This window comes from Hyaena hyaena, unplaced genomic scaffold (genome assembly GCF_003009895.1).
Source record: "Hyaena hyaena isolate Hyena2069 unplaced genomic scaffold, ASM300989v1 scaffold_20, whole genome shotgun sequence".
NCBI classification, from domain to species: Eukaryota; Metazoa; Chordata; class Mammalia; order Carnivora; family Hyaenidae; genus Hyaena; species Hyaena hyaena.
Genome location: NW_024080652.1, coordinates 6,495,617 through 6,522,412, shown reverse-complemented (window position 1 = coordinate 6,522,412; position 26,796 = coordinate 6,495,617). Strand labels below are relative to the sequence as shown.

The 26,796-nt window shown below is 42.2% G+C and overlaps 1 protein-coding gene across 8 annotated transcripts; it reads right to left on the bottom strand.

The window, feature by feature from the left end:
- Positions 1-399: 399 nt before the first annotated feature.
- On the bottom strand, positions 400-25,084 carry ZKSCAN5 (zinc finger with KRAB and SCAN domains 5). Of its 8 annotated transcripts, none has more exons than XM_039225973.1 (7): positions 25,029-25,084; positions 23,094-23,613; positions 17,509-17,647; positions 13,082-13,164; positions 12,670-12,805; positions 5,230-5,844; positions 400-2,077 (listed from the first exon to the last, which is right to left on the bottom strand). In XM_039225973.1, the coding sequence occupies exons 2-7, from the start codon at positions 23,505-23,507 to the stop codon at positions 957-959; spliced, it is 2,508 nt and encodes an 835-aa protein (XP_039081904.1). In that variant the 5' UTR covers positions 23,508-23,613; positions 25,029-25,084; the 3' UTR covers positions 400-956. The 8 variants fall into 8 exon arrangements, with proteins under 8 accessions (XP_039081904.1, XP_039081906.1, XP_039081902.1 ...); XM_039225975.1 differs by having other exon boundaries at positions 23,094-23,610; positions 25,029-25,058; XM_039225971.1 differs by lacking the exon at positions 25,029-25,084 and adding an exon at positions 24,070-24,497.
- Positions 25,085-26,796: the final 1,712 nt, after the last annotated feature.

Here is a 26,796-nt window from a genome sequence, read left to right as displayed (position 1 = left end):
ATCCTATGGAGGAGGTCTATCTCCAGGGCAACTGGGAATTGCTACACATGCTGCTTGGACCAAGATTCTTAATTCAGCTTGGTCCAATTCCTTTCCTGGATACAGCTGCCCTCTTTCTTGTGGGTAACAGAATAAAAACCAGCCCACAGTTTGGCCGGTCTTCTCTTCCCTATTCCCCTAAGGGCCCCTCTCCCTTCTCCTTAAGCTTGAATGTCCAACACAGTTTCTCTCCTGAATTTACACACATAACTCCTCTTACTCCTAGCCAACTGATGCTAACAGAATCAAAACAAAACAAGATTGAGAAGGCTTCATGAAGTCAGAGACTGAATAATACAGTAGGAACACATACCATCCAGCCTCTGAACCCCAATTTTGCCAGAATATAAATACCTTAAGTAGATTTCTTTTCAAAAGCTTTAATACTCAAGATGAAAACAACAGCTGGAGCATTCTAGTGGCTGGGATCATCATTTCTAGAAAAGGTTCATTGCTGAGGTACCAAAACAGCTATCATGCTTTAGACTTCTATCCTTCACTGTGCTCTTCCCTGAAGAAGCTGTCAAACAAGGCAGAAACTACAAATAAAGCTTATTTCTACTGCATTCATGAGGCTTTTCTCAGTGTCAATGTTCTGAGATTCATCCAAAGAATGAGTGCCATCTCAAGGCTTTCCTTCATCCACCATTATCCATGGGTCCTTTCTTGTCTAGATCCTTAAGCATGAAGATGCTAACAAAAGCATTTCTCGATGAGGAAAGCAAACATCTCTATTTATTTATTGTGGATTCTCCAGTGTCCTTAAGTTCTAACTGAAGGATTTCAACATATCTGTAGGTTTGATGGTTACGCTGGAGAAAATGCTTGAAGTTGTTGTTATTACATTTGATATAGGAGTAGGGTTTTTCTTAGGAAGGCTTCCCTAAACTTGAATAAGAGCTGTTCAACAGAAACATCTAGACACTTAAGGTGTTTATGGGATCTGTCCTCTCATGACTTCTCAGGTGTTTAAAGAGGCTGCAACTCCAACCAAAACTCATTCCACACTCTTTACACTGAAAGGGTTTCTCACCGGTATGGATTCTCTGATGCTGATTAAGATGGGACTTCAGAGTAAAGCCTCTGCCGCATTCATGACATTGATGGGATTTCACGTTGGAGTAGGTTTTTTGATGTTTTGTGTGGGAACACTGTCCAATGTTTTCTCTACATATATCACATTTATAGCTTTTCTCTGCAGTGTGAGTTCGGTAATGCTGAATAAGGTCTGAACTATAACTAAAGGCTTTGCCACAGATATCACACTTATAAGGCTGCTCTTGTAACTCAATCTTCTTATCTTCAATCACTGTCAAGTTCCAACTATATGCTTCCTCACAAATGCCATTTTTTTCATTTCTCTGACCCATGTGGAGCACCTGATGTTCAATGAGGCTAACATACTGAAAAAAGATTTCTCCACATTCATGGCACTGATGGGATTTCTCTCTAGAGTGGAGTCTCAGATGCCCAGCAAGGTGTGAACGCCTCCCAAAGCCTTTGCCACATTCATTACACTTAAAGGGTCTCTCCCCGCTGTGCACACTCTGATGCTGAACAAGATGAGACCTCACTCTAAATGCTTTCCCACATAAATGACAGGTGTAGGGTTTCTCACCAGTGTGGACTCGCTGATGCTGAGTCAGATGCACACGCTGATTATAGCTTTTCCCACATTCATCACACCTAAATGGCTTCTCCCCCGTGTGTATTCGCTGATGTTGAATCAGATGTGCACTCTGAATAAAGCTTTTTCCACATTCATTACATTTATGTGGTCTCTCTCCTGTGGGTGGTTTTTTGTGCACATACGTGACTTCACTAAAATTTATCCTCTTTGAAGAGGGCTGTCCTAGTATCTCTTTCATGGGAACTCCCTGCTTTCTATCCAACTTGCCTGTGTGTTCATGGCCTTCTCCAAAATCTTGCACTTGAGAAACATTTCTTTGGATTCTTCCTGACAGTTCCACATCTGCTTCTGAAAATTCTGAAATTTTTTTAACGTTCAATTTTGTATTCTTACTCCTTTTGTCACTGCCTGAAAGAATAAAGAGGAAATGCAAATGGCACCAGTTCTTTTACAGAAGGATAGCTGTCAGGAAAAAGAGGATAAATAGGTGAAACCAGGATGGAAGGGCAGTAACAAAGGGGAATGCTTGTAAATACCTGAGGCCTGAAAAGAAAGAGATAAAGGGGGCTCACTAAGCAGGGTGATGAGAATGGCTAAGGCCAGGCAATCATTAGGCAATCACTAGGCAATCGCTAGCGTGAGTACCACACCTAGTATATGGGAAGGAGGGAGAGGTGTTCGGAAATGCGAACACGGGTCAGGCAGACAGAATGAGACACAACAAAACACAGTTGGATGGAGTGATAGGACAAAAACTGGAAGAAATGGAGAGCAAAGGATTATGAGAGGGATATAGAGTTGGCAATAACACCTGATTAGCAGCCAGAACAAAAGAGAAACAAGCAGGAAAAACTACTGTCAAGAGTATTATAATATTTTTAAAAAAGGTACAGGTACAGTTATCAGGACAAAAGAGGTGAGTGACACGTCAATCTCTGCTCTCTTCGCCCTTAGCCATCACTTGATCTGCAGTTCCCCGCCACATCATCAAACCCATGAATGCTCACCACCTTTCCTGTCTGCTCCTCCCCCCACTCCCGACCATCAGCACCAGCACCAAGAGGGCACAAACTGCATCTGTTCTCTTTACTGTTCTACCCAAGCACCTGCCACTGCAGGCTGTCCATAATTATGGCTGGATGAGTACATAAAATATCCTCTTTTGGAGGATATTAAATATCCTCAAAATATGCTGGGGGGGAGGGGACTGTTAATAAGAAATTGGTCATATGAACAACTATAGGGAAGATATGAAAGGAAAGAGACTATATTATTTTATTTTAACGTTTACATTTATTTTTGAGAGAGAGACTGCACAAAGAGGGGTGGTGCAGAGTGACAGGGACAGAGGATCTGAAGCGAGCGCCATGCTGACAGCAGAGAGCCTGATGTGAGGCTTGAACTCATGAGCCACGAGACCATGACCTGGGCCAAAATCGGACGCTCAACCAAGGCACCCAGGCACCGTGAAAAGAGACTATTTTAAAACAAATGCTTTCCAGGTCTGGAGTGCTACTGGATAGATTCCCCCAATGAGGCGTCCACCAAGCCTAGGGATAGAACTGGCAGAGGAGAGCTCAACTCAACTCAACTTTAAAGGCATTGTTAACTTCATAAACTTCTATTGCATGATGGAAAAGGTGGTGGTGACTGTTAATGCAAATGACAAGTAGCTGGTCTTGGGGAGATCAAAGACAGGATTCATTCATTCATTCGTTATTATTATTACTTTTTTTTAAAGTAGGCTTCACACCCAGTGCAGAGCCCAGCGTGGGGCTTGAACTCATGACCTCGAGATCAAGACCTGAGCTCAGATCAAGAGTCAGACACCTAACAAACTGAGCCACCCAGGCACCCCAAAGGCAGAATTTATTTATTTATTTTCCCCCTCACCCCCTGAAGGCAGAATTTTATTTATTTATCCCCCCTCACCCCCTGAAGGCAGAATTTAAAAATAAATACTTAAGAGTTACATGAAAAATATTAAGAGGAGCCTTTAAGTTCACAGCATAGGTGACAGTGATCTCACCTTTATATAAGTTTAATGTCACTTGAACAGTTAAAAAATAAGCAAATAGGGAAAACTGTTCAATCTTACTGATAATTAAATTAATGAAAATGAAAACAGCAAAGAATTCTCTTTTGCTTACTCAATTTGTTAAAAAAAAAAAAAGAAGAAAAAAAAAGAAAAATTTCTGATAACCCTGGGAGAAATTTAGTAAAATTGACACTCTCATAGGTGGTCACTATTTGAAAAAGCAATTTGGCGATATGTATAAAAATGTTTTTGGCTTTTTATCCACTCATCCCATTTCTGGGCATCTACTATAAGGAAATAATCCTAATATTTAAAAAAGGGCACAGGTACAGTTATCGGGACAAGAGAGACAAAATTAAAAGTTCAACTAAGGAACAATTAAGTGTTGATGTGCCTACACAGTGTCAGCTTGTCAGAAATAAAAACAGGTGGGGCGCCTGGGTGGCTCAGTTAGTTAAGCGTCAAACTGTTGATTTCAGTTTGGGTCATGATCTCACAGTTTGTGGAACTGAGCCCCACGTCAGGCTCTGTGCTGACAGCACACAGCCTGTTTGGTATTTTCTCTCTCCCTCTCTCTCTGCTCCTCCCCTGCTGGTATGTGCACGCACAGGCACATGTGTTCTCTCCTTCTCTCTCAAAATAAATAAACTTAAAAGAAAAAAAAAGAAGTAACAAACAAGAGGGCCGAGCCACACTGGACAATGTGTGTCTAATATTTAACTGGACCCTACAGGTTCACCTACATAAAAATAAGCTTATGAGGGATACCTGGCTGGCTCAGTCAGTTAAGTATCTGACTTTGGCTCAGGTCATGTTCTCACAATTTGTGAGTTCGAGCTCCACTTCAAGCTATGTGCTGACAGCACAGAGCCTGGAGCCTGCTTCAGATTCTGTGTCTCTCTCTGTCTCTGCCCCTCCCCTACTCGTGCTCAGTCTCTCAAAAATAAATAAGAACATTTAAAAATATTTTTAAATAAGCTAGTGAAAAAATAGAAGGAAATATGCTAAAGAATAACAGTTCTATTAGGATGATGGGATTATGAGTGATTTTTTTTTCCTCCTTTTTTCTTTCCTCCAAACTTCCTGTTCTAGTATTATTTGATCGCTTTAAAATAAAGTAAGTAAAATAGTCTAAATTGGGAAAAGGGGAAAGAGGAAAGGAAGCATGTGAGAGAGCCAAAATTCTCATTTACTACAACAGAAAGGAAAGAGATAACATTTAAAATTGGTGAGTTGGGCAATAGCTGTATTTTTACAAATATGGAATTACTAGAATAAACAGGAAAGAGCTAAAAGCAGGAACCTCTGGGAAGAGGGAAGTTGTGGGGATGGTGGAGAGGACATAGAATTTTGCTTACTAATTGGACGATGAGTTACAGTACAAATTCTAAACAAAATGTACTGTGATCTCTGCTCCTTAGCTACTGTTCCCAATACACAACCTGTGTATCCTGCTGCTCTAAGCTAAGAAAACCATTTTTGACTGCATTTATTCTCCAAACGCAAACTGCTGATTACATACATCTTTGGGATTTCTCTCTGAAGTGGCGCTTCAGGTGCTCAATCAGATGGGAGTGCCGGCCGAAGTTTTTCCCACACTCAGTACAACCGTAGGGTCTCTCTCCGCTGTGCACACTGTGATGCTGGACAAGGTGTGAGCTCACACGGAAGGCTTTTCCACACACCTGACACTTGTACGGCTTCTCACCAGTGTGGACGCGCTGATGCTGAGTCAGGTGCACACGCTGATTGTAGCTTTTCCCACATTCACCACACTTAAACGGTTTTTCTCCAGTGTGGATTCGCCGATGTTGAATGAAGTTTGAGGCTTGAAGGAAAAATTTACCACAATCGTTACATTTGTGACCTCTCTCACCACTTGTGCTTGTGTTCTGCTTACAGTTAACGTCTGTGATGGCACCAAGATCTCTTTTCTGGGAAGGGTTCTGCCTTGATTTCCCCACAGCAGGGTCTACCTGCCATCTTTCTACCATGCTGTGAAGGTCATTAACTTCTCCAAACCCTTGACTTTGGGGAACATTGCTTTCAGAGCTTCCTGACATCATCCAGTGGGATTCTGCATCATCAGAAATCTGCTTTACTATGAGTTCCACGTTGTCATTCCTCGACTCATAATCTGAAATAATAGAAGGAAAATGGAAAAATTAGCTATTCCCCTACTGGAAGAAAGAAAATGAGAGAAATAGGTAATTACAAAACTAACACGTGATAGCACTGCATGACTTGGTAAAGGTGGCTTTATGCTACAGCGATGGGATGAAGAATCCTCAAGAGGAAACAGGCTGGGGGAGGAAGAGCTGGCAAAACTGTGTCAAACAGATGAAATAGGAGAGCAGCCATATTTAATGAAGGCGATAGCTTCTTGGTGTGGTACTTGCAGCACCTGTTTGTGCTTAACTGTGCAGTATTAAATATTCCTAATAAGGGGCGCCTGGGTGGCTCAGTCAGTTAAGTGTCCAACTCTTGAATTTGGCTCAGGTCATGATCCCAGGGTCGTAAGATCGAGCCCTATGTTGGGCTCCATGCTGACAGCACAGAACCTGTTTAGGATTCTCTCTCTCTGGCTCTCTGTCCCTCCCCTGCTCACACTCTCTCTCTTAAAATAAACTTAAAAACAAACAAATATTCCTTAAAAAAATTTTATGTTTATTTATTTTTGAGAGAGAGACAAGTGGGAGAGGGGCAGAGAGAGAAAGGGAGACACAAAAATCAGGAGGCTCCAGGCTCTGAGATGTCAGCACAGAGCCCAACGCAGGGCTAGAGTTCACAAGCTGTGAGATCATGACCTGAGCCGAAGTTGGACTCAACCGACAAGCCACCCAGGTCCCCCAATAAATAAATATTTCTAATAAAATGTGATTATTGGATTATGCAGTGAACCCAATCTTCATCTTCCTCTTCCTGTTTCTTCATAGCCTGAAGAAGAAAGAGATTTCCAGCTTTTTTAATCTTCAAAGAATCTCAGTTTGGTATGAATTAGTCTAAAGGAAAGAAGGTATTCTTTCTATACCCAGAGAAGAGTCTACTACTGTCAAAAGCTAGCTTAATATCCAATAGTCCTTGATGAATACGGATGCTGAACACACTGCAACCATGTCCCTGTGTAAGTGGATCAGCAACCTATACTTCACTTGAAGCACTGACATTTAATATGCTTTGCTCAAATTTTCCATCATTAAAAAACAGGGAATATTATTTTTTATGTGCTAGAGAGAGAGAGAGATCATGGCCTATTAAGAGCTTTCTAATAAGATTTTTTTTTCTGGTAAACAGAAAAGTTGTTTTCAAATATTATAGAACAATGGTAAAAAGAGCTAATATTTGCTGACTGCATACTGTGGACCAGGCACTGTGCCTTTAAGTGCTTTACAATTTTATGGCACTTAATTTTTACAATGACCTTTTGAGGTAGGCACTCTGACTATCCTTTTTTTGACATAGTGAGAAGTTATAATTCTTACACCATACAGAAAATTTTGATTTTAATTTCTATAACTCTTTTTAATTAATACTCTTCCTAAAAAAACATTAATAGCAGAAACAAACATAATCAAAAACAAATTCTATCACAAAACCAGACCTTTTACACGTTTTTCCTGTGTATGTAAATGAGGAGATAATCTCCATCATCCCAGTATTTTTCTCTTTTATTCACATCTGCTTAGGCTCACACACTGTATTAGAATTCTCTCCCTTTCGACAAGTCAAAAAAGCTCGTGGTTTTCTTTTTCCAGTGGCAAATTTGAAAAACAAATCAGATTAGCCTAATGCACCTCTTTGGTGCTAATAACAACTGCCCTTTTCCAGAGAAGGTGGTTTTAGGGGTTGTTACACAAATAGGTTTACAGATTTGCTTTTTTCCTCTTTCCCCACCTCTTTTCCACATACAAGTTTTCTGTGGATTCTCCTGGTTTATTTGTGTATTTGACAGAGTACTGTGCTCCTCGCTCAGTGCTATGCCCAGCTGGTAAGTAATGCAATGGCGGGGGCAATGGGTGTAGACAAAAATACCAATCAGGCAGATTTGGTGCTTTACAGATTAATGCTCTTCAATATCACCAGTGACCTGTCTAGCATTCTATGTTCCTAAATTGGCTCTTTTCCCCGCTCATCTTTCTCATCAGCTACATCAAAATATCTCTACCATGGCCCCCAAGATATATCACTGTTACTTAAAAAATAGTGTAGTGTGTACAGTATACTATCATTTTTGCAAAAACTCACATACACACAGACTATTTCTAGAGATACAATCCAGAAACCAGTAATAGTTATTGCTTCTGTGAGGGAAACTAAAAGACAGGATCAGGGTAGGTGACTCACTTTTCACCTTATACACATTCATACTATTTGAATACATTTTAGTATGTGCATGTATGCCCTTTCCCAAATCAAAATTCCCTGCTGCACTCGAACTTCTACTCCACCACCTACTCCATCACCTGCTCGTTCTCAACAGGTGACTGTCTCCTGTTTCAGAGAGTCAAAGCTATCCACTCCAGAGCAACCTGAACATCCTACAGCTGCAACCAAAAACTTGCTGGCAGCCTTCCTCTGTCATCATCACATCGGCTCATGGTGGAAGAGCTGTCTCTCTCTGGCCAAAGCCAACCCTTCCTTCTGGACCTTGGACCTCCCCATGCCATCCTGTTTTCCAGGTACTGCCCTCATCAAGGATCTGTTCTTCCTTGCTCCAACATTTCAAACTCACTCCTTCTTAGTACTTTCCCACTAGCATTTAAGTATGCTTAAAATTCTTCCACTGAGGGGCACCTAGAAGGCTCAATCAGTTGAGCATCCAACTTCAGCTCGGGTCATGACCTCATGGTTCATGGGTTCGAGCGCTACATTCGGCTCTGTGCTGACAACTCCGAGCCTGGAGCATGCTTCAGATTCTCTGTCTCCTTCTCTCCCTGCCCTTCCCTCACTTGCACTCTGTGTGTGTGTCTTTTTCTCAAAAAATAAACATTAAAAAAATAAACAAAAAAAACCCTCTACCATTGACAAAGAAAACATACAAAACTAATCTATCCATCTAAGCATGTACTCTTACACTGATCAACCCTCTTTCTCATTTTCTTTACAATGTAGTTGGAAGTTTATCTATGATAGATTTCTCAAATTCCTCTCCTTTGCAATCTGCAAAGAAACTGTCTCTTGTTCTGCAAAGTCCTGACACTCCATTAAAATAGCTGTCTCCAAGATACATCTGTTTTTTTTAAATCTCTCATTTCTGGATCTGATGGATACTTCTAAAACCTTGACCTTCTTGGGTGACTCACATAGGTGGCTCAGTTGATTAAGACTTTGGCTCAGGTCATGATCTCACAGCCCATGAGTTCAAGCCCTGCATTGGGCTCTGTACTGACAGCTCAAAGCCTAGAGCTGGCTTCAGATTCTGTGTCTCCCTTTCTCTCTCTCTCTCTGACCCTCCCTCACTCCTGCTCTGTCTCTCAAAAATAATAAATGTTAAAAAATAAAGGAGGGGCACCTGGGTGGCTCAGTTGGTTAAGCATCTGACTTGGACTCAGGTCATGATCTCACAGTTTGTGGATTCAAGCCCCACATCCAGCTCTGTGCTGACAGCTAGCTCAGAGTCTGGAGCCTGCTTCAGATGCTGTTATCTCCCTCTCTCTGACCCTCCCCTGCTCACGCTGTCTCTCTCTCTTTCAGAAATTTAAAAAAAAATTTTTAAAATTAAAAAAAAATAATAAATAACATAAAATAAAATAAAGGAAAAAACAAACCTTGACCTTCTCAATGCTATCAGGAACACACAGGTGTGAAAATAATCTAATGTGGCCTTCCAGAGATGTTATTTAAAAAAAATTTTTTTTTTTTTACCATTTATTTATTTTTGAGAGACAGACAGATCACGAGCAGAAGACGGGCAGAGAGAGGAGACACAGAATCCGAAGCAGGCTCCAGGTTCTGAGCCGTCAGCCCTGATGCAGGGCTCGAACGCACAAACTGCAAGATCATGACCTGAGCCAAGGCTGGACACTTAACCAACTGAGCCACCCAGGCACCCCCAGAGATGTTATTAAAGGGGCAGAAATCTGGGGCGCCTGGGTGGCTTAGTCGGTTAAGCGTCCAACTTTCACTTAGGTCATGATCTCGCGGTTCGTGGGTTTGAGCCCCGCGTCGGGCTCTGTGCTGACTGCCAGCTCAGAGCCTGGAGCCTGTTTCAGTCTGTGACTCCCTCTCTCTCTGACCCTCCCCTGCTCACACTGTCTCTCTCTCTCTCTCTCCTAGAAATAAATAAAACATTTAAAAAAAAATAAAAAAATAAAGGGGCAGAAATCATCAACCATGTTCTTAATGTAGAAGAATATTACTATAAATATGTTGTAATGAACAAATAGATTTTTTAAAAAATCAGGAAACTCCTTGGAGAATGGTATTAAAAAGAACAGTATAGGGGCGCCTGGGTGGCTTAGTCGGTTAAGCGTCCGACTTTCGCTTAGGTCATGATCTCACGGTTCGTGGGTTCGAGCCCCTCGTCGGGCTCTGTGCTGTCTGCCATCTCTGAGCCTGGAGCCAATTTCGGAGTCTGTGTCTCCCTCTCTCTCTGACCCTCCCCTGCTCACGCTGTCTCTCTCTCTCTCTCCTAGAAATAAATAATATTAAAAAAATAAAATAAAATAAAATAAAAAGAACAGTATAAAGTACTGAAACCCTGAAACCCATTAATGCCTGCAAAGTAACTGAAAAAGATAAAATGATACTACCAGACTGAAATTAGACAAGTGAGGCATTTGAAATTAATTTAAAAAGAGACTGAAAAAAGTATCTGCATTACATGTAACATCTGTGCTGCATAAATAATTCCTTGAGATGAAACACCCCCACTAAGATGCGAACAGATAAAGCTGCAGAGGGCTGGTACAAACAAGTCAAAGAAATACAAATACATATCACTAGCATTAGAAAAAATGGAAAACTTAAAAGAACAGAAGTCAATTTTGCTTTTCATCTATTTTTTTTTAAAGTTTTTATTTATTTTTGAGAGAGAGAGCACATGTGTGCAAGCGGGGGAGGGACAGAGAGAGATGGGGATAGAGGACTGAAGCAGGCTCCGTGCAGACAGCTGAGATGTAGCGCTCAAATCCAGAAACCATGAGATCATGACCTGAACCAAAGGCAGACGCCTAAGTGACTGAGCCACCCAGGCACTCCAATTTTATTTTTTAAAATAAAAGCCTGTAAGTGAACTAGAACCTTTAGAACAATGTAAACTGGTATAATGCTTTTCAAAAGAAATGGCATTATATGGGGCGCCTGGCTGGCTCAGTCAGAGGATGGTACAACTCTTGATCTCAGAGTCATGGGTGTGAGCCCCACACTGGGTGTAAATATTACTTAAATATATAAACGTTTAAAAAAAGTAAATTTGACATTATTATGTCTCTCTTCTAAAGTGTGCCAGAGTGCTTGATATATAGTGGTTCTTCTAAAAGAAGAACCTTCAAAGAACATTCAAAAGAAGCTAAAAGCCCTAAGTTCCAAAATGTTTGCCATAGTGCTGAGATTTTTATAATTGCTCCTAGGCAGCATAAATGAATATCAGTTTCCAGGATCGTCATTTAGAAACATGTTTGAAATCTCATTTGGCACTCAAAATTCAAGAAGGATGAGATATGTAAAATATAGATGTCAAGGTGAACATCATGAAATGGGCACCAGTTATCTGAGGACGGTAATGGAGTGAACAACTAGCCACCCACGCCTTGGAGAAAAGTTAGTGTAATACCTTCAGTATGCCCTTGAACAACACGTTTGAACCATGCAGGTCTACTTACACGTGGATTCCTTTTGATAAATACAGACTCTGAATGTATTTCTTCTTCCTTATGATTTTAATAACATTTTCTTTTCTCTGGCTTACTTTCACTTAAGTAAACACAGTATATGACACATAAATTATGAGGTAAGGCTTCAAGTCAGCAGTAGGCTCTGAGTAGTTGAGTTTTGGGGGAGTTAGAAGTTATATTCAGAGGGGCACCTGGGTGGGTCAGTCAGTTAAGCAACTGACTTCGGTTCGGCTCAGGTCATGATCTCATGGTTCGTGGATTCGAGCCCCATGTCAGGCTCTGTACCAATAGCTTGGAGCCTGGAGCCTGCTTCAGATTCCGTGTCTCCCTCTCTCTCTGCCCCTTCCCTGCTCTTTCTCTCAAAAATAAATAAATGTTAAAAATTAAAACAACAAAAAAAGTAGAAGTTATATTCAGACTTTCAACTGTATGGGGGGTGGGCACCTCTAACCCTGTGTTGTTCAAGGGTCAAATATACTCTAATAAATGGTTATTCAGCAAAGTCTGAGATGTTTTCTCAAGTGAGAATTATTCAGCTGGAATTATTCAATTTGTCAAGGAACAGAATACAATAACTACTACAAATCTGTTAAAACCCTAACCTGTTAGTGTTCAGCTCTCTTATTTTAAAGCGCTAAAAAGAGAACATTTGCTGGATTGTAAATACTATCCCCCAAGTATCATCAGATTTCAATCATACCCTAATTAGGATGGAAATAATCAGAATAAGCTAAATAAGAAAAAAAAAAAAGGGAAGGTTGGGCGCCTGGGTGGCTTAGTTGGTTGAGCGTCCGACTTCTGCTCAGGTCATGGTCTCAGAGTTCGTGAGTTCAAGCCCCACATTGGGCTCTGTGCTGACAGCTCATAACCTGGAACCTGCTTCAGATTCTGTGTCTCCTTCTCTCTCTGCCCCTCCTCTACTCATGCTCTGTCTCTCTCTCTCTTAAAAAAAAAAAAACAAAAAAAACAAAAAAAACATAAAAAAAGGAATACTAATTTACTCTTTTACAGAAAAAATAAATAAAGTCACAGTAATTAAAACATACATGCTTTTATACGATGTGCCAGAAATAGTCCTTGTAACAAAATGAAGATGTCCTAATCCATGCAGATGAAATAATTCTTACCCATGGAAGGAATACTCCCATAATTCTCCTTCCTGTCATCCCTATAGAGGGACTTCTGAGACTGGTCCAAATGTCCCCATTCCTCCAGGATGAAGGATACAGCCACATCAGCCACATCTTCAATTTTCACCAACTTCTGAAACATGAGATCTCCACTAAATTCCCATTCCCTATGTGCAAATTTGGAATGAGGGGAAGAAGTGGGAGCATGAAGGGAAAAAACAGAGGGACTGTGTTTGAAAAAAGAGAGGGGAGCATGGGATGGAACGGAAAGAAACATTCAAGTAGGAACCCAAGACGGGCCCGGTCTGTAGTGAGAGACAGAACTTCTGATAAAAAGTCAGGATTAGGACAGCTCCTTGTCCAAGAATAGACACGGGTCCTCACTGCGGGCACTAGGATGCCAGCTCACCTGGGACCCAGCTGAGAGAAGTGAGGCTGTCAGCTCCTGGCTGTCCTTCAGGGGAAGGGGAGGAACTTGGAGAGCAGGTAGGGCTGAGGGGGGAGAAAAAGAGGTGTCAGTGAGAATATCTTTGCCCAGTTCCAATTGCCAGCATGTTCCACTTTTGCTCCAGAATCTTCAACAGGGCCCTGCTGCAGCAAGGCTAAATGTTTCCACTTGTCTCTCAAGACCCTCTACATTGTAGCACCTCCCACACCTAACAACACTCACCCTCCCCTGCAAACATCAGAACCCCCTGCTCTGGTCAGGCTAATCCCTGCTAGCAACCTCAGACTGTGCTATTCACCTATAAGGATGCAATCTTCTCTGGCAACATCAAATCTAGTCACCTCAAAGAATAACCAGTTCCATAGCTTCATGAAGCCGAAACACTAGCGAGAGCTCAGGGTTTCTCAAATTTTAATGTGCAAACAAAATCACCTGGAGGTCTTGGTACAGGGCAGATATGGCTCAGCAGTTCTGAAGTGGCCCCCATATTCTGCACTTCTAACAAAAGCATGCTGGCGCTGCTCCTGGGCCAATGCTTTCATCAGCAAGGCCTTAGCCCACATTCTCTTCCTTCGAGAAGTTACCATGGTTGACTGATAGCCATTTAGTATGTACTAAGTCGTGTGTCATAAGAATAGGCAGAAAACAATTCTTGCCTTCCAAAGACTTCACTCTCTACTGGGGAATGCAGATACATAAGCCTTACTTCCAGCACAGGGTAAGAGTATTATACTTGAAATTCACCCAAGTTCCCATAGAAGCATGGAGGCAGGGTACCTACAGATTAGAGAGCAAGAGGTGGGAGCATCAGGAAAGCCTTTCGACAGAAGTGACTCTGGGAAGTAGGGGGTGGGAGGGGATGGTTAGGGTGTTGAGGGTGTTTCCAGGCAGAGTGAATTGTATGTGCAATGCCTCGAGGTTCTGATCTCTAGATGGTAGTGACCTTCTGACCCCCTGTCGTCACCTCTGCTTGTTCTTTGTCTTGAGATGCATAGGTGTCATGGTGATTAGGATCTCATTGTCTATGTATGCCCTGATTTGGACAGATCCACCTAGTATTAACCTTTAGCCTGACAGCTTTTTTTTTTTTAATGTTTTTTATTTGTTTCTGAGAAAGAGAGAGACAGCGTGAGCAGGGGAGGGTCAGAGAGAGAGGGAGACAGAATCCAAAGCAGGCTCCAGGCTCTGAGCGAGCTGTCAGCACAGAGCCTGACACGGGACTTGAACCCACAAACCATGAGATCATGACCTGAGCCTAAGTCAGACGCTTAACCGACTGAGCCACCAGGCACCCCTAGCCTGACAGTTTAGACACTACTATGGCTGCCCAGGTCCTAAAGATGTACGTGCTTATGCAGCTCGCTTCTGCCCAAGAACTAGGAAGTAATAAGCAATGATGCAAAAAGGAGATGATTAAGAGATGAAAGCTGGACACTGAGATGGCATCTGAAACCAGAAGTGTGGCTAAAGAGTCAAAGTAAGACTCGAAGAAAGAGATGAATGTAGTCTGTACTCAACCAGTAATTTTGATTTTGAGTATTACAATTGGAATAATTATAATAATTACATTCCAAACAACTCCACTTATTTTTACGAAGTTTCTGTGAAACCTCCTGTTTCTTTAGCTTTTAAGCAAATGACTTTGTCCCTCTCAAGCTCAACCTAGTCCCAGGGCTAGGAACCTAGCCCTCTCCAGTGTATAAAAATCAAAAACCAAAACAAACCTAGCAATTTCGTCAGAAGGCAGACACTGGCCAAAAAAAAAAAAAAAAAGAAAAAAAGACACTGGGTCTGGCTAACAGGGTAGAGGAGAGAAGCAGCTCTTAGAACAGAGGTGTGATGAGACTCTGCCAGGGTAAAGAAGAGAACAGTATTTCCGGAGGACAGGAGTCTGCACCTGGGAGGGACTCATGGAAAGGTAAGGGTAGCCCAGCTCAGGAAGGTAAAAGTATAAATTTGGAGCTGACTGCTGGGGTTAGAATTCCAGCTCTGCCACTTAACAGTTTTGTGACCTTGAAAGAATTACCTAACCTTTCTAGGCCTCAGCTGCTTAATTTCTAACATGAGGATAACAGTCGTAGCTATTCCACTGGGATTCCAAGCATTAACCCTTGGAATATCAACTAGGTGTATCAGACACAATTTGGGATTGGAGGTTTCTTTTTTGAACAGTTTTAATTATATTTAAAGATAGAATTACATGACTTTTATTTCCTTAGAGATCTTCTGAAGAACAAAATGAAAATTTATCTTAGTATTATTAAAAAATAGAATAAATCTCATTCTGTCTTGTAATTTCTATATGGATCCATTGGACTCTTCTACACTTAGCATACATTTTGAGATCCGAGTGATCTTATTTTTCCTGTATCACAAAACATTTTTCTAATTCATCATCCTAGGAATTACTGCATGTTTACTAAAAATTACTCATTAATTATTCCAATGATAGCATAAAAAACTAAAATAATGAGAAAATAGAGGAGAATAAAAGAGATACTTAGGAGGATGTAATAGTGAAATAAATCATCACTCTTCACTATTCTCCAAGTATTAAATTCACTGCCAAGGGTTTTACACCATTTTCAAGAAGGTATGAGACTGCTGACGCCTGTTTTTAGTTCTCACTGAGAATGACTGAGAATTCAGAATTTTTCATTTTCCACCCACATCAGCAAAGAAAAGAAAATGCGCAGCAGATAACATTTCACTTTTAGTAGATGAAGTAAGAAGACAATATAAAGAACAGAGCAATGCACTCTACACAATGATGATGAAACTGAATCCATATGGGGAATCTTTGAAAGAGTCTACAAATACTATCGGAGATAACTTTCTTCAAACATAAGAATCAACGATATACACTAGATTTCTAATTTTGAAAAGGAAGTAGGACATTCTCATCCAGTGAATTATTCAACAGGAAGGACTTCATGAGGCCAAGATTTTGCAACAAGACTCTGGACCATCCCATTTTGCTAACATGATAGTATTCATTTCGCTAAAGGGATAGTATTGTGTAACAGTGATCTTTCATTTTTTATGGTGTTTCTATTACCAAAATGTACTTGATATAAAAAGGTTTAATTCTTATTAAAATTTCCTTAAAATTATTTTATATTAGCCTTTGATTCTTTTGTAAATGATCCATAAAGTGACATTTATACATACGTATGTAAGTGTGTATATATAGGTGTGTATGTGTGTGTGTATGTGTATATATAATAAAAAGGATTCATTGGCGCCAGATGGTAAATGGTGAAGACTACTTTTTCTAGTACAGTGAGAGTTTAACAAGCTCCCACAAGCAAAGCGGTTGGAATACTTGCGGACACATAGTAAACACTATATAAGTAATTGCTGCTCCTGCCCCTTCTATTATTACTACCACAGTGAAAGGAAATCTGGAAAAGGTCAGGGCCATGGAGCAGGTGATGTGAAAGACCTGACCACTAGAGGAAGCCTAGAAGAAAGCCTGAGGCCAAACCTGGAAATACAGGTTCATGACGCTTTCTCCACAATTCTGAAATCCCAAAGGCCTTCCTTTCAGTAAGGTAGACATTGAACCAATTTGACAGCAAAACCTGACCAGAACTTATGTGAAGCTATTTAAAGTTTTGATTTAATCCTCTTACTGTAAATATGCATACATTTCACTGGCGAAATATTAATGTGTGTGATTGTGGAGTCCCACCTCAAATCCTGTCAGTACTGTAATGTATGGTATATAAATCATATTCCCTTACTAAATCGGAAAATTTCTGAATCCTAAAATATATCTGATAGCAAGAGTTTCTGATTAGGGTTATAGACCTGTGGACATATTCCATTATAAATAAGATACTTAACAGTTCACTCTTCTTCCTTCTAATACAAGTTAATAAAATTAAGAGGTGGGGGAGGGAAGGAGAGAAAGACACGGAGAGAACAAAGGCCCTAAAGGTCACTGTAAGCAACTGCTTGAAATAAAATTTCAAGGTGGTGAATGAGCAGCCAGAAATGAATGACTGCAATTAGGAACTGGAGAGCCGTTCTTACATAAGCAGTGAGGTAACAAAACGTGTGTGGAGAGTTGGGAAACTTTTGTAAAACAAGTATAACGCTTTTGTAAAAAACTTCTGTGGATCTGACAGTACCTGTACTTAGAGCTGTCATCATCTGCATTACAACTTTCAAACAGAACCACATCCTAGCCATCCTGCAAGCTGACCTCTCTCTGTATGCCAGGGACTCGATTCTGGGTATCCAGCCCTTCCCAACCTCCCAATCCTGCTGATGGCAGAAAGGCCGCCCAGCCAGAAGTCTCACTCATACAGATACTGCTTACCCATAAAGCCAGGAAGCTCACTCTCTAGCCATATCTGTTCCACTGAATCATATCTCCTCACCATTTTCCTCCAGAAGATGAGGCTTCTGTGGCTCCTGTTCAGACGGGGGGTCCATGGACAGGAGCTGGTGGCTGAGGGATTCCTGCACAACTCCAGGTGGTACCATCTTCTGAGGAAGCACTTCGGGACACACCACAATCTGACAAGCACAACCACACCAATCAGCACACTGCAGAGAGGGCTAAGAAAGAATCTAGTAAATTCATACTATTCACTCTTTGCCAAATACTTAATGTGCATCTGCAACCAGCCAAGCACTGATTACATAGTAGCTTAACAAACAGTTTCTTTCTAGTCAAAGATGACTTCCATTAAACACATCAAGGCACAAATAAATGCATAACTGCAAACTGTTACATGTTGGAAAGGAGAAGAAAGTAGTGCCATAAGATATAACAGATGAGACCTACTTTAGAAAAAGTGGCCAAGGAAGGCTTGTCTGACAAAGTGCCACTGAAGTAAACACCTATAGGGCAAAAGAAGCCTGTCAGGGAAAAAGTAAGAAGTGTTCCGGGCAGAGAGAACATAAGCAAAGACACTCAGGCAGAAAATAGGTGTCTGATATGGTCAAGGTGCCATAAAAAGGCCAGGGTAGGTCAAGTTTACTGAAGAGGGGAGAGAAGTGGGAAGCGAGGTTATCAAAGTCAATATAGGACTCGGGAAGCCACACTCAGTTCCTTAGCAGGCCAGGTTCAAGTAGGACAGACCAACACTAAGACAAGAGCTGGTTCCTGTCCAGCGTACTAAGTAAGTACTCCAAGTTTCTGTTCTGGACTCTTGCTCGACCCTAGGGGACACGCAGTTACTCTGCCACAACCCACAATCTGTCTTTTCTGGAAGTTACTAGCTCAGCAGCATCCTAGCAGGTAATAAGATCCTGCACTGAGACAGAATTGCCACCACCCTCACCTCCTCCCTTATGTTTCAAAGCACTTTAAATTTTAACCCTCCTAGCACTGGCAAAATGTGGTACAGGAGTTATGTTAAGAGGCCGCTGCAAAACAGTTGTGGCGAAGATCGCTCTGCATGGAAGTTTTTGTGTCCTCGTGGACCCATTCAGAATAAGAGTTAAGATGATGCCAAGTATGTCAAAGGGCACATCAGCACCAAAGAAGCAAAGCAGCCCTTCAGGTCTCCTGAGACTAGGACACAAACCAAGGAGGAGGGTAAAGTTTAAAGCCTAGGAAAAGGGCCTGCCAGAGACGGTAACCGCCTGGAGATAGAGCTGGGGAACAATGTTGAGGACACAGACAGCAGGCAGAGTGAAAGGCAAACAAAGGGAGCCATGAGGCCCTTAAGAAAATCCCTTCTATGGGCCTCAAATCCCTGATGCTACTAAGAAATTATTTTTCTCTGTGTCTCTTCCAAAGATGGGCTGCATATCACAACGAGCGGTAAATGCACATATCTGCTGTAAATCTTCTACTTAATACTTCTTGTTTTTAAGTGTATTTTTGAATATTTATTACTACAAAAAAGCAGGAGAAAGTTTGTTTATTAGTGTCCCAAATTAGGCTTAAAAAAGAAGCAACTAAATGTCACCATGAACTTTTACTTTCTGTACTGATGGAAGCAACAGAAAGATTCTGACATTCCCATCTGGAGGATGTCTGGTATAGCCAAGGGTCTGGCTGATGGTCAGCAGCAACGCCCTCTGCTACCCACTTGCCTCATGGAGTGAGCTGAACCACCTGAAGAGCTTGAGAATGATCTGAAATGTTAAAGTAGCCCTTATCCAGACATAAAGAGTAATGAAATTGGGATCTCACATCAATGTGCAGTGATTCTGAAGAATGACAGAAATTTAATTAGCTTCAAATTCTTGTGACCTAAGGTTTCATGATTGTTTCTTTGCTCTAACAATAATAAGAAATTAAAGCTTAAGAGAGTGCGACCCCAGCAACAAGAAGGTAGAGAGTCAAGTTAAATGAGTAAGAAAAGACAAGAAGATGTAACAACATAAAGATATCAATCCTCTCTAGGAGCACCTGGTTGGCTCCTTCGGTTGAGTGTCTGACTTCTGCTCAAGTCATGGTCTCATGGTTCGTAGGCTTGAGCCTCACGTCAGGCTCTGGTGCGGAGCCTGGAGCCTGCTTCAGATTCTATGTCTCCCTCTCTGTCTGTACCCCTCCGCTGCTTATGTGCTCTCAAAAATAAAATAAACACTAAAACAATACTCAAAAAAAGATATCAATTTTTCCTAAATTAATATAGGATTTACTGCAACCCCAACAACAACAACAACAACAAAACAACAGGATTTTTTGGAGCGGTGAAAACTACATTAGTAATTCTAAAGTTCATAAGGAAAAAAGAAAATATTGAAAACATTTGGAAGGAAGAAAGGTAGCCCTATCACATATCAAAACCCTTTACAGAGCTCAAGTACTGAAAATACTGGTAGGTGAACAGATAATAAGATCAACAAAACAGTATTAAAATAAAATAAGTAGACCCAGGGGTGCCTGGGTGGCTCAGTCAGTTAAGCATCTAACTATTGATTTCGGCTCAGGCTGTGATCTCATGGTTCATGGGTTTGAGCCCCGCATAGGGCTCTGCACTGACAGCATGGATCCTTCTTGGGATTCTCTGGATTCTTCTCTCTCTGCCCCTCCCCTGTTCACATGTGTCCACGCTCACTTGTGCTCTCTCTCTCAAATATTTAAAAAAAGGGGCGCCTGGGTGGCTTAGTCGGTTAAGCATCCGACTTTCGCTTAGGTCATGATCTCGCGGTTCATGGGTTCGAGCCCCGCGTCGGGCTCTGTGCTGACTGCCAACTCAGAGCCTGGAGCCTGTATCAGTCTGTGACTCCCTCTCTCTCTGACCCTGCCCTGCTCACGCTGTCTCTCTCTCTCTCCTAGAAATAAATAAAACATTAAAAAAAAAAAAAAGACCATAAGTAGCCGCTAATGCATTTAGAAATTTGGTATGTAATAAAGACAGCATTTTAATTAAAGAGAGGAAAAAAGGGATTACTCTACAAGTTTCTGGGACAACCAGACAGACATCTGGTAGAAAAAAGTTGTAACCATACTGAACACTGTGCACCAAAAAAATTTTTTAACGGGAGAAGAGACGATTAGAAAATTTTCAGGGGCGCCTGGGTGGCTTAGTCGGTTAAGCGTCCGACTTTCGCTTGGGTCATGATCTCGCGGTTCATGGGTTCGAGCCCCGTGTCGGGCTCTGTGCTGACTGCCAGCTCAGAGCCTGGAGCCTGTTTCAGTCTGTGACTCCCTCTCTCTCTCTGACCCTCCCCTGCTCATGCTGTCTCTATCTCTCTCCTAGAAATAAATAAAACATTAAAAAAAAAAAAAATTAAAAAAAAAAAATTTTCTTATGATATTGTAGTGGAGAAGGCCTAAGTATGGCACAAAACCCAGAAACCATAAACTAAAAGATATAAACAGACTACATAAAAATAAAAAACCCTGGCAAAGCAAAATTCTCCATAAACAAAGATAAACAACAAAGTGGAAAAATAAACTTGCACCTCAGATGACAGACACAGTGCTTACTTTTTCAAATAGGTAAATAATGTGGGGTGCCTGGGTGGCTCAGTCGGTAGAGCATCCGACTTCAGCTCAGATCATGAGCTCATGGTTCATGGGTTCGAGCCCCATGTCAGGCTCTGTGCTGACAGCTAGCTCGGAGCCTGGAACCTGTTTCAGATTCTGTGTCTCCCTCTCTCTCTGATCCTCCCTTGCTCATGCTGTCTCTATCTCTCTCTCAAAAATAAACAAAACATTAAAAGAAAAAACAAATAATGTAAATAGATAACTCACAAAAAAGAGTACACAGCCAGAGTGCCTGGCTGGCTCAATCGGTGGAGCATGTGACTCTTGAACTTGGGGTTGTAAGTTCAAACCCCATATTGGGTGCAGAGCTTAATTTTCAAAAAGGAAAAAAAAGAGGACACTCATAGCCCTTTAAAACATATACTATGAGGGGCGCCTGGGTGGCTTAGTCAGTTAAGCGTCCGACTTTCGCTTAGGTCAAGATCTCATGGTTCGTGGGTTCGAGCCCCACGTCGGGCTCTGTGCTGACTGCCAGCTCAGAGCCTGGAGCCTATTTCAGAGTCTGTATCTCCCTCTCTCTCTGACCCTGCCCTGCTCACGCTGTCTCTCTCCCTCTCCTAGAAATAAATAAAAAATAATAAAAAATAAAAATAAAAAATAAAACATATACTATGATTAGGGTGCCTGGGTGGTTCAGTCAGTTAAATGACCGACTTTGGCTCAAGTCATGATCTCATAACTTGTGAGTTCAAGCCCTGTATAAGGCTCTGTGCTGTCAGGTCAGAGCCTGGAAACTTCCTTTGGATTTTGTGTCTCCCTCTCTCTCTCTGCCCCTCCCCTTGCTTGTGTGTGTGCTCTCTCTCAAAAACAAATAAACTTTAAAAAATTAAAAAATAGGGGCGCCTGGGTGGCTCAGTCGGTTAAGCATCTGACTTCAGCTCAGGTCACGATCTCACGGTTCATGTGTTCGAGCCCCGCGCCGGCCTCTGTGATGACAGCCAGCTCAGAGCCTGGAGCCTGTTTCAGAATCTGTGTCTCCCTCTCTCTGACCCTCCCCTGTTCATGCTGTCTCTCTCTGTCTCAAAATAAAACATTTTTAAAAAATTTTAAAATATACATATATGGATGTGGATATAGTACACTGTGGTCAAACTCACTCATAATATGAGAAATGCATATTAAAACTGCACAGAAATGGAATGTTGCATCTTTCAGACTGGCAATGACAAAAAGTTGGGTAACATCACATGATCAAGCTGTGAGCAAAAAATTTCTCACACCCCGCATCCGGGAATGAAAATGGTATAACATCTACCAAGGGCAATTTCTCAACAGCTGTCAAAATTACAAATGCACATTGGCTCTGAGCCAACAATCTGACTTCTAAGCATTTATTATTCTATAATTAAAAATGAATGTAAAGGACAGTCATTGTAGCAACGTTTACATTCAGAAACAATCCAAAGGAATGACTTAAATGGCCTTCAGCAGGAGTTTAATTATGGTACATCCATCCACACGATGGAATATAAGCAGTTTCCAAGAGAGAGGCAGGTCTGTTTGCACTGACATGGAACAAACCAAGATACAAGCAAAGGGCAAGAGGCAGAAGTACACAGTGATTTAAAAACATCTGTGGTTTTTTAAAGCATATCATCCACACGTCCATTCATGCATACAGAAGAAAGTAGATCTCTGTAAGGATACAGGTATCAGGTGACAGTGGCTGCCTCTGAAGAGAACTAGGGAGCCAGAGAAGGAGAGGTGGGAGGAAACTTACTTTTCATAACAACCTTATGCACCTTTTGAATTTTGTATCATGTCAATCAAAAGATAAATACAGTAATTTTAAAAGTAAATAAAATCGCAGACTGTCTTCTCCAGGTTAACACACTGGATATTGCTTCTCTTTGCTGGAGTGGCAGGAAATCTCCACAGTGTACCTAATCCCAGGAGAACAAAAGAATATGAATGAAGCACCAGAGCACTAAGGATCTCACCCCTGCTCAGCAGCACCTTAACTCTCTTCCTCTCCTTCCTCATTGCTCTAATGTCTCCTCTTCCACTCACCTGTTGTCGGCGTTCCTCTAGTTCTCTCTGTATATTTTCTACCACAGCCACAGCCTCTTCCCCACTTTCTGGATGATGCTCTCTCACCCAGGTCTGGAACTCTTCTGGTAGGATGGTCAGGAACTGCTCCAGCACCAGCAGCTCTAGGATCTGCTCCTTGGTGTGCAGCTCAGGCCTCAGCCACTCACAGCACAGCACCCGGAGCTGGCTCAGGGCCTCCCGGGGACCTGATGCCTCATGGTACTGGAAGTGCCTGAAGCGCTGGTAAAAAGTCTCAAACATTGGAGGGTTGTACTCTTGCATCCAGGTACAGTCTTCTTCTTCCACCTTCACTATTAGCAGGTCTTCTTGCTCCTGTGAAGTCTCAGCGGGAGGGTCTAAGTCTATAACTTCCCCAGATTCTGTCATTATCATTCCAACGCAGAGGGACGTCTCTCCAGGTTAGCTGTGTCACACAGATCAAATCTGGTTTCTGTTCTTTAAGATCTTCTGAAGGGCAGTTTCACTAGCGTGCAATCTACTGATATATTAGAAAGCAGTATTAGCAGAGATGACACAGAGGTCATCTCTACTAAAGATGACCATTCAGCAGAGCAATTTACTTTAAAATATAGACAAGCCGTCACTGCACCCCAAAAATTACTACTAATAGAGAACATTTCCAACATTTAACAAATATAACTGCTGGGCCCCTGGGTGGCTCAGCAGTTAGGTGTCAACTCTTGATTTCAGGTCATGATCTCACAGTTGTGAGATGGTGCCTGACGACCGGCTCGGAGCTGAGTGGAGCCTACTTGGGATTCTCTCTCTCTCTGGCCTTCCTCCAGTCATGCACTCTCCCTCTCTTTCTCAAAATAAACAAGTAAACTCTTTTAAAAACGTAAAGAGCAATAAAACTTTGACATCAGGTCTAACCGAATATAATCTTAATGGTGAAGAGCATTAAATATCATAGAAATAACATGACAAGACTTACTACTAAGTAGTCCAGACGCAGTCTCTCATTTTCTCTACGGGCCAAACTTAAAACAGGGGTCAAAAATATTATAGTAGTCAGAACGAGTCCTGTCCTTCATGCCACAAGAGCACGATGGACCAACAAGAAACTTCATTGGTCCCAAAGAGAAGCTGAGTTATAAGTAAAGATTGGGACCTATATTCCTCTGAATCACCCCTGACCCCATAGACACGGAAAACGCCCGGTCAAGGTTAGACACAGGATCCCAGTCTGGATATAAAGCCCATTCTCTTTTCTCAAGGCACCAGTCCCGGGGAGCTCTCCTGGAAGACCAAGCTCCCGCAGCCAAGGTTGGGAAGATAGGTTTCTTCCTAAAAACGGAGAGAAAACCGAAGCCTACACTTCGCAACACTTCCTCGCCGGAAGTAAGCACGTCCAAGCGTTCCCTGTCCAACGGGGTCGAGCCATCAATCCCACCGCCGAGAGTACTTCCGAGTCCTCTCTAGGAATCCCGGAGGTCCTCGCCTCGCAGAGGGAGGGAGCGGCCCGCCCCAGGCCCCGCCCCGGGGAGGCTGTGGGCCAATCGGCAGGGAGTTGGGGCGCCTCCCCGGACTGGGCCGTTCCCCGCCCACCGAACCGCAGGTTTAGCTTCACTACCGCGGGGCAGGAAAAGGAGCCTGCTGCTCCCCACCAGCGCCCAAAGCTATTTAAACAGCCCGGGCTCCTCCCCTTTCCTTGGGCGTCTGGGCACAGGACTGGGCCCTAGCTGTCCAGAATAGTTGCTAAGGCAACAGTTGCTAATGTTTGATTGGCCGTGGAACTTGCGCTCCCCACCCCCAACGCTCTGCGCCCCACTTAGAAGTAGGTTCGTCGCTTCCTGAGAGCCCGCAACACTAATTTCTCTTTAATTTTAAATCCTTCGTTTTCTTCACCTGATTCCTCGCCTCTGCCCACACCCGGTCTCCAGACACACCCACCTTTTCACCACGGCGGAGAGCTCACAGGGCCTGTCTCCGACATCAAACCCGGGAGTCCTAGGAGCCTACATCTCCCAGGAAGCCCCGCGCGGGCCACGCCCACTAGCCAATTGGGCCGCGGATCTCTTTGCAGCCTTGGTCTCTAGGACCCATCAGAGTGCGGGAGGGCAGGGAGGCGTTTCCCTGGCCGCCTCCTCCCAGAAGGATTGTGGCTGAGTGGGTTGCTCTCCCCGCTAGGTTGAGTGGCGTAGGAATCCCCTCGTTCCTGTGAAGAAGGGGAGTCGTCCATGCAGGTTTCTATAGCCAGAGGGATGCCTTTCTTAATAATGTCTCTTTTTTGTATCAGGCTTAAATTTACCCTGCGGTATGTTTGGTGGATTGTAGTATTTCTATAGTTTCACTTTACGTTTACATTGCGTACTCTCACGTCTGAACATTGAACATTCAAAATTATGGTGTGTGGTGTGAAGTATAGATCTAACTTCATCTTTTTCCGAACCATTACCCAGTTGTCTCAACATTTATGAAAAAAACTGTCTTTACCTCCCATTGATTTGTGATGCTGCCTTTTTCATACACTAAATCCCCATGTTTTGTGGTCTGTTTCTAGATTTTCTGTTCTGCTGCATTGGTCTATTTGTCTATGCATGTGATAATATGCGGTTTTAATGTATTGAACATTAATAATTGGTTTTACTACTTCTTACAGAGAATGCCCCCAGTTGTGTTTTTTCTTCAAAGTATTTTTGTTTCTTTAGTTCTTTTACAAATTAACTTTAGATTCAACTTTTCTAGTTCCAGAAAGAAATCTGTATTGGGATCATTTTTTATATGTATTCACTTAGGGAGAATTGACATTCCTTCCCCTCCCCCCTTTTTTAAGGTTATTTATGTATTTTTTAGAGAGAACGAGTGCGTGAACACAAACGGGAAAGGCGGAGAGAGAGAGAGAGGGAGAGAAAGAATCTCAAGCAAGCTTCGTGTTGTCAGCACGGAGCCCTATGCCGGACTCAATCTCACCAAACATGAGCTCATGACCTGAGCTGAAGTCAAGAGTCAGACCAGCTGAGCCGCTAAGGTACCCAAGGAGAATTGACATTCTTATAAAGTTTATTTTCCTACCCAAGAACATGGTAGGTTTTTCCATTTGTGGGGTAAAAAAAGCCTAATTGTGGATCCTTTGGGAATGTTTTAAAGTTTCTTCATGTATTTTGCACATAGCTTATTGTGTTTATTCCTAAGTGTTTTATCTTTTTTTGTTGTTGTTAATATGGTGAGTTGGGTTGCACTCGCGTTTAAAAGTATGTCTGTTAGTTTTTGTTGTGTAACAAACCACCCCAAATTTAGCAACCTAAAAAAAAAAGGAACCACTTATTAGGCTTATGACTCTGTGGGGTGACAATTTGGTCCTTACTTACCTGGCTGGCTTTTCTGTTAGGCTCCTTTTGTCTGTGTTCAGCTGCTGGTTGAGCTAAGCGGTTCTGGAGATTAGCTGATTGTCACTTGGAGTGCTAGTAGGCATTTTCCCATCACCTGGCAGCATAGCTCATACTTCTTCACTTGGTGGTAGTCGGTTACAAAAGCAAGAAACCAGAGATTGCAAAAGTTCTTGATACCCAGGCTTGAAACTCACATCTGCCACATTCTGTTGGTAAAAGCAAGCCACAAGACCTGCCCAAATCCAAAGGGTGGGGGAAATAGACTCCACTGCTAGAAGGGAGGAACTGCAAAGTGTATTTCTATACATTTTGTTTTACTTTTTTTGGCC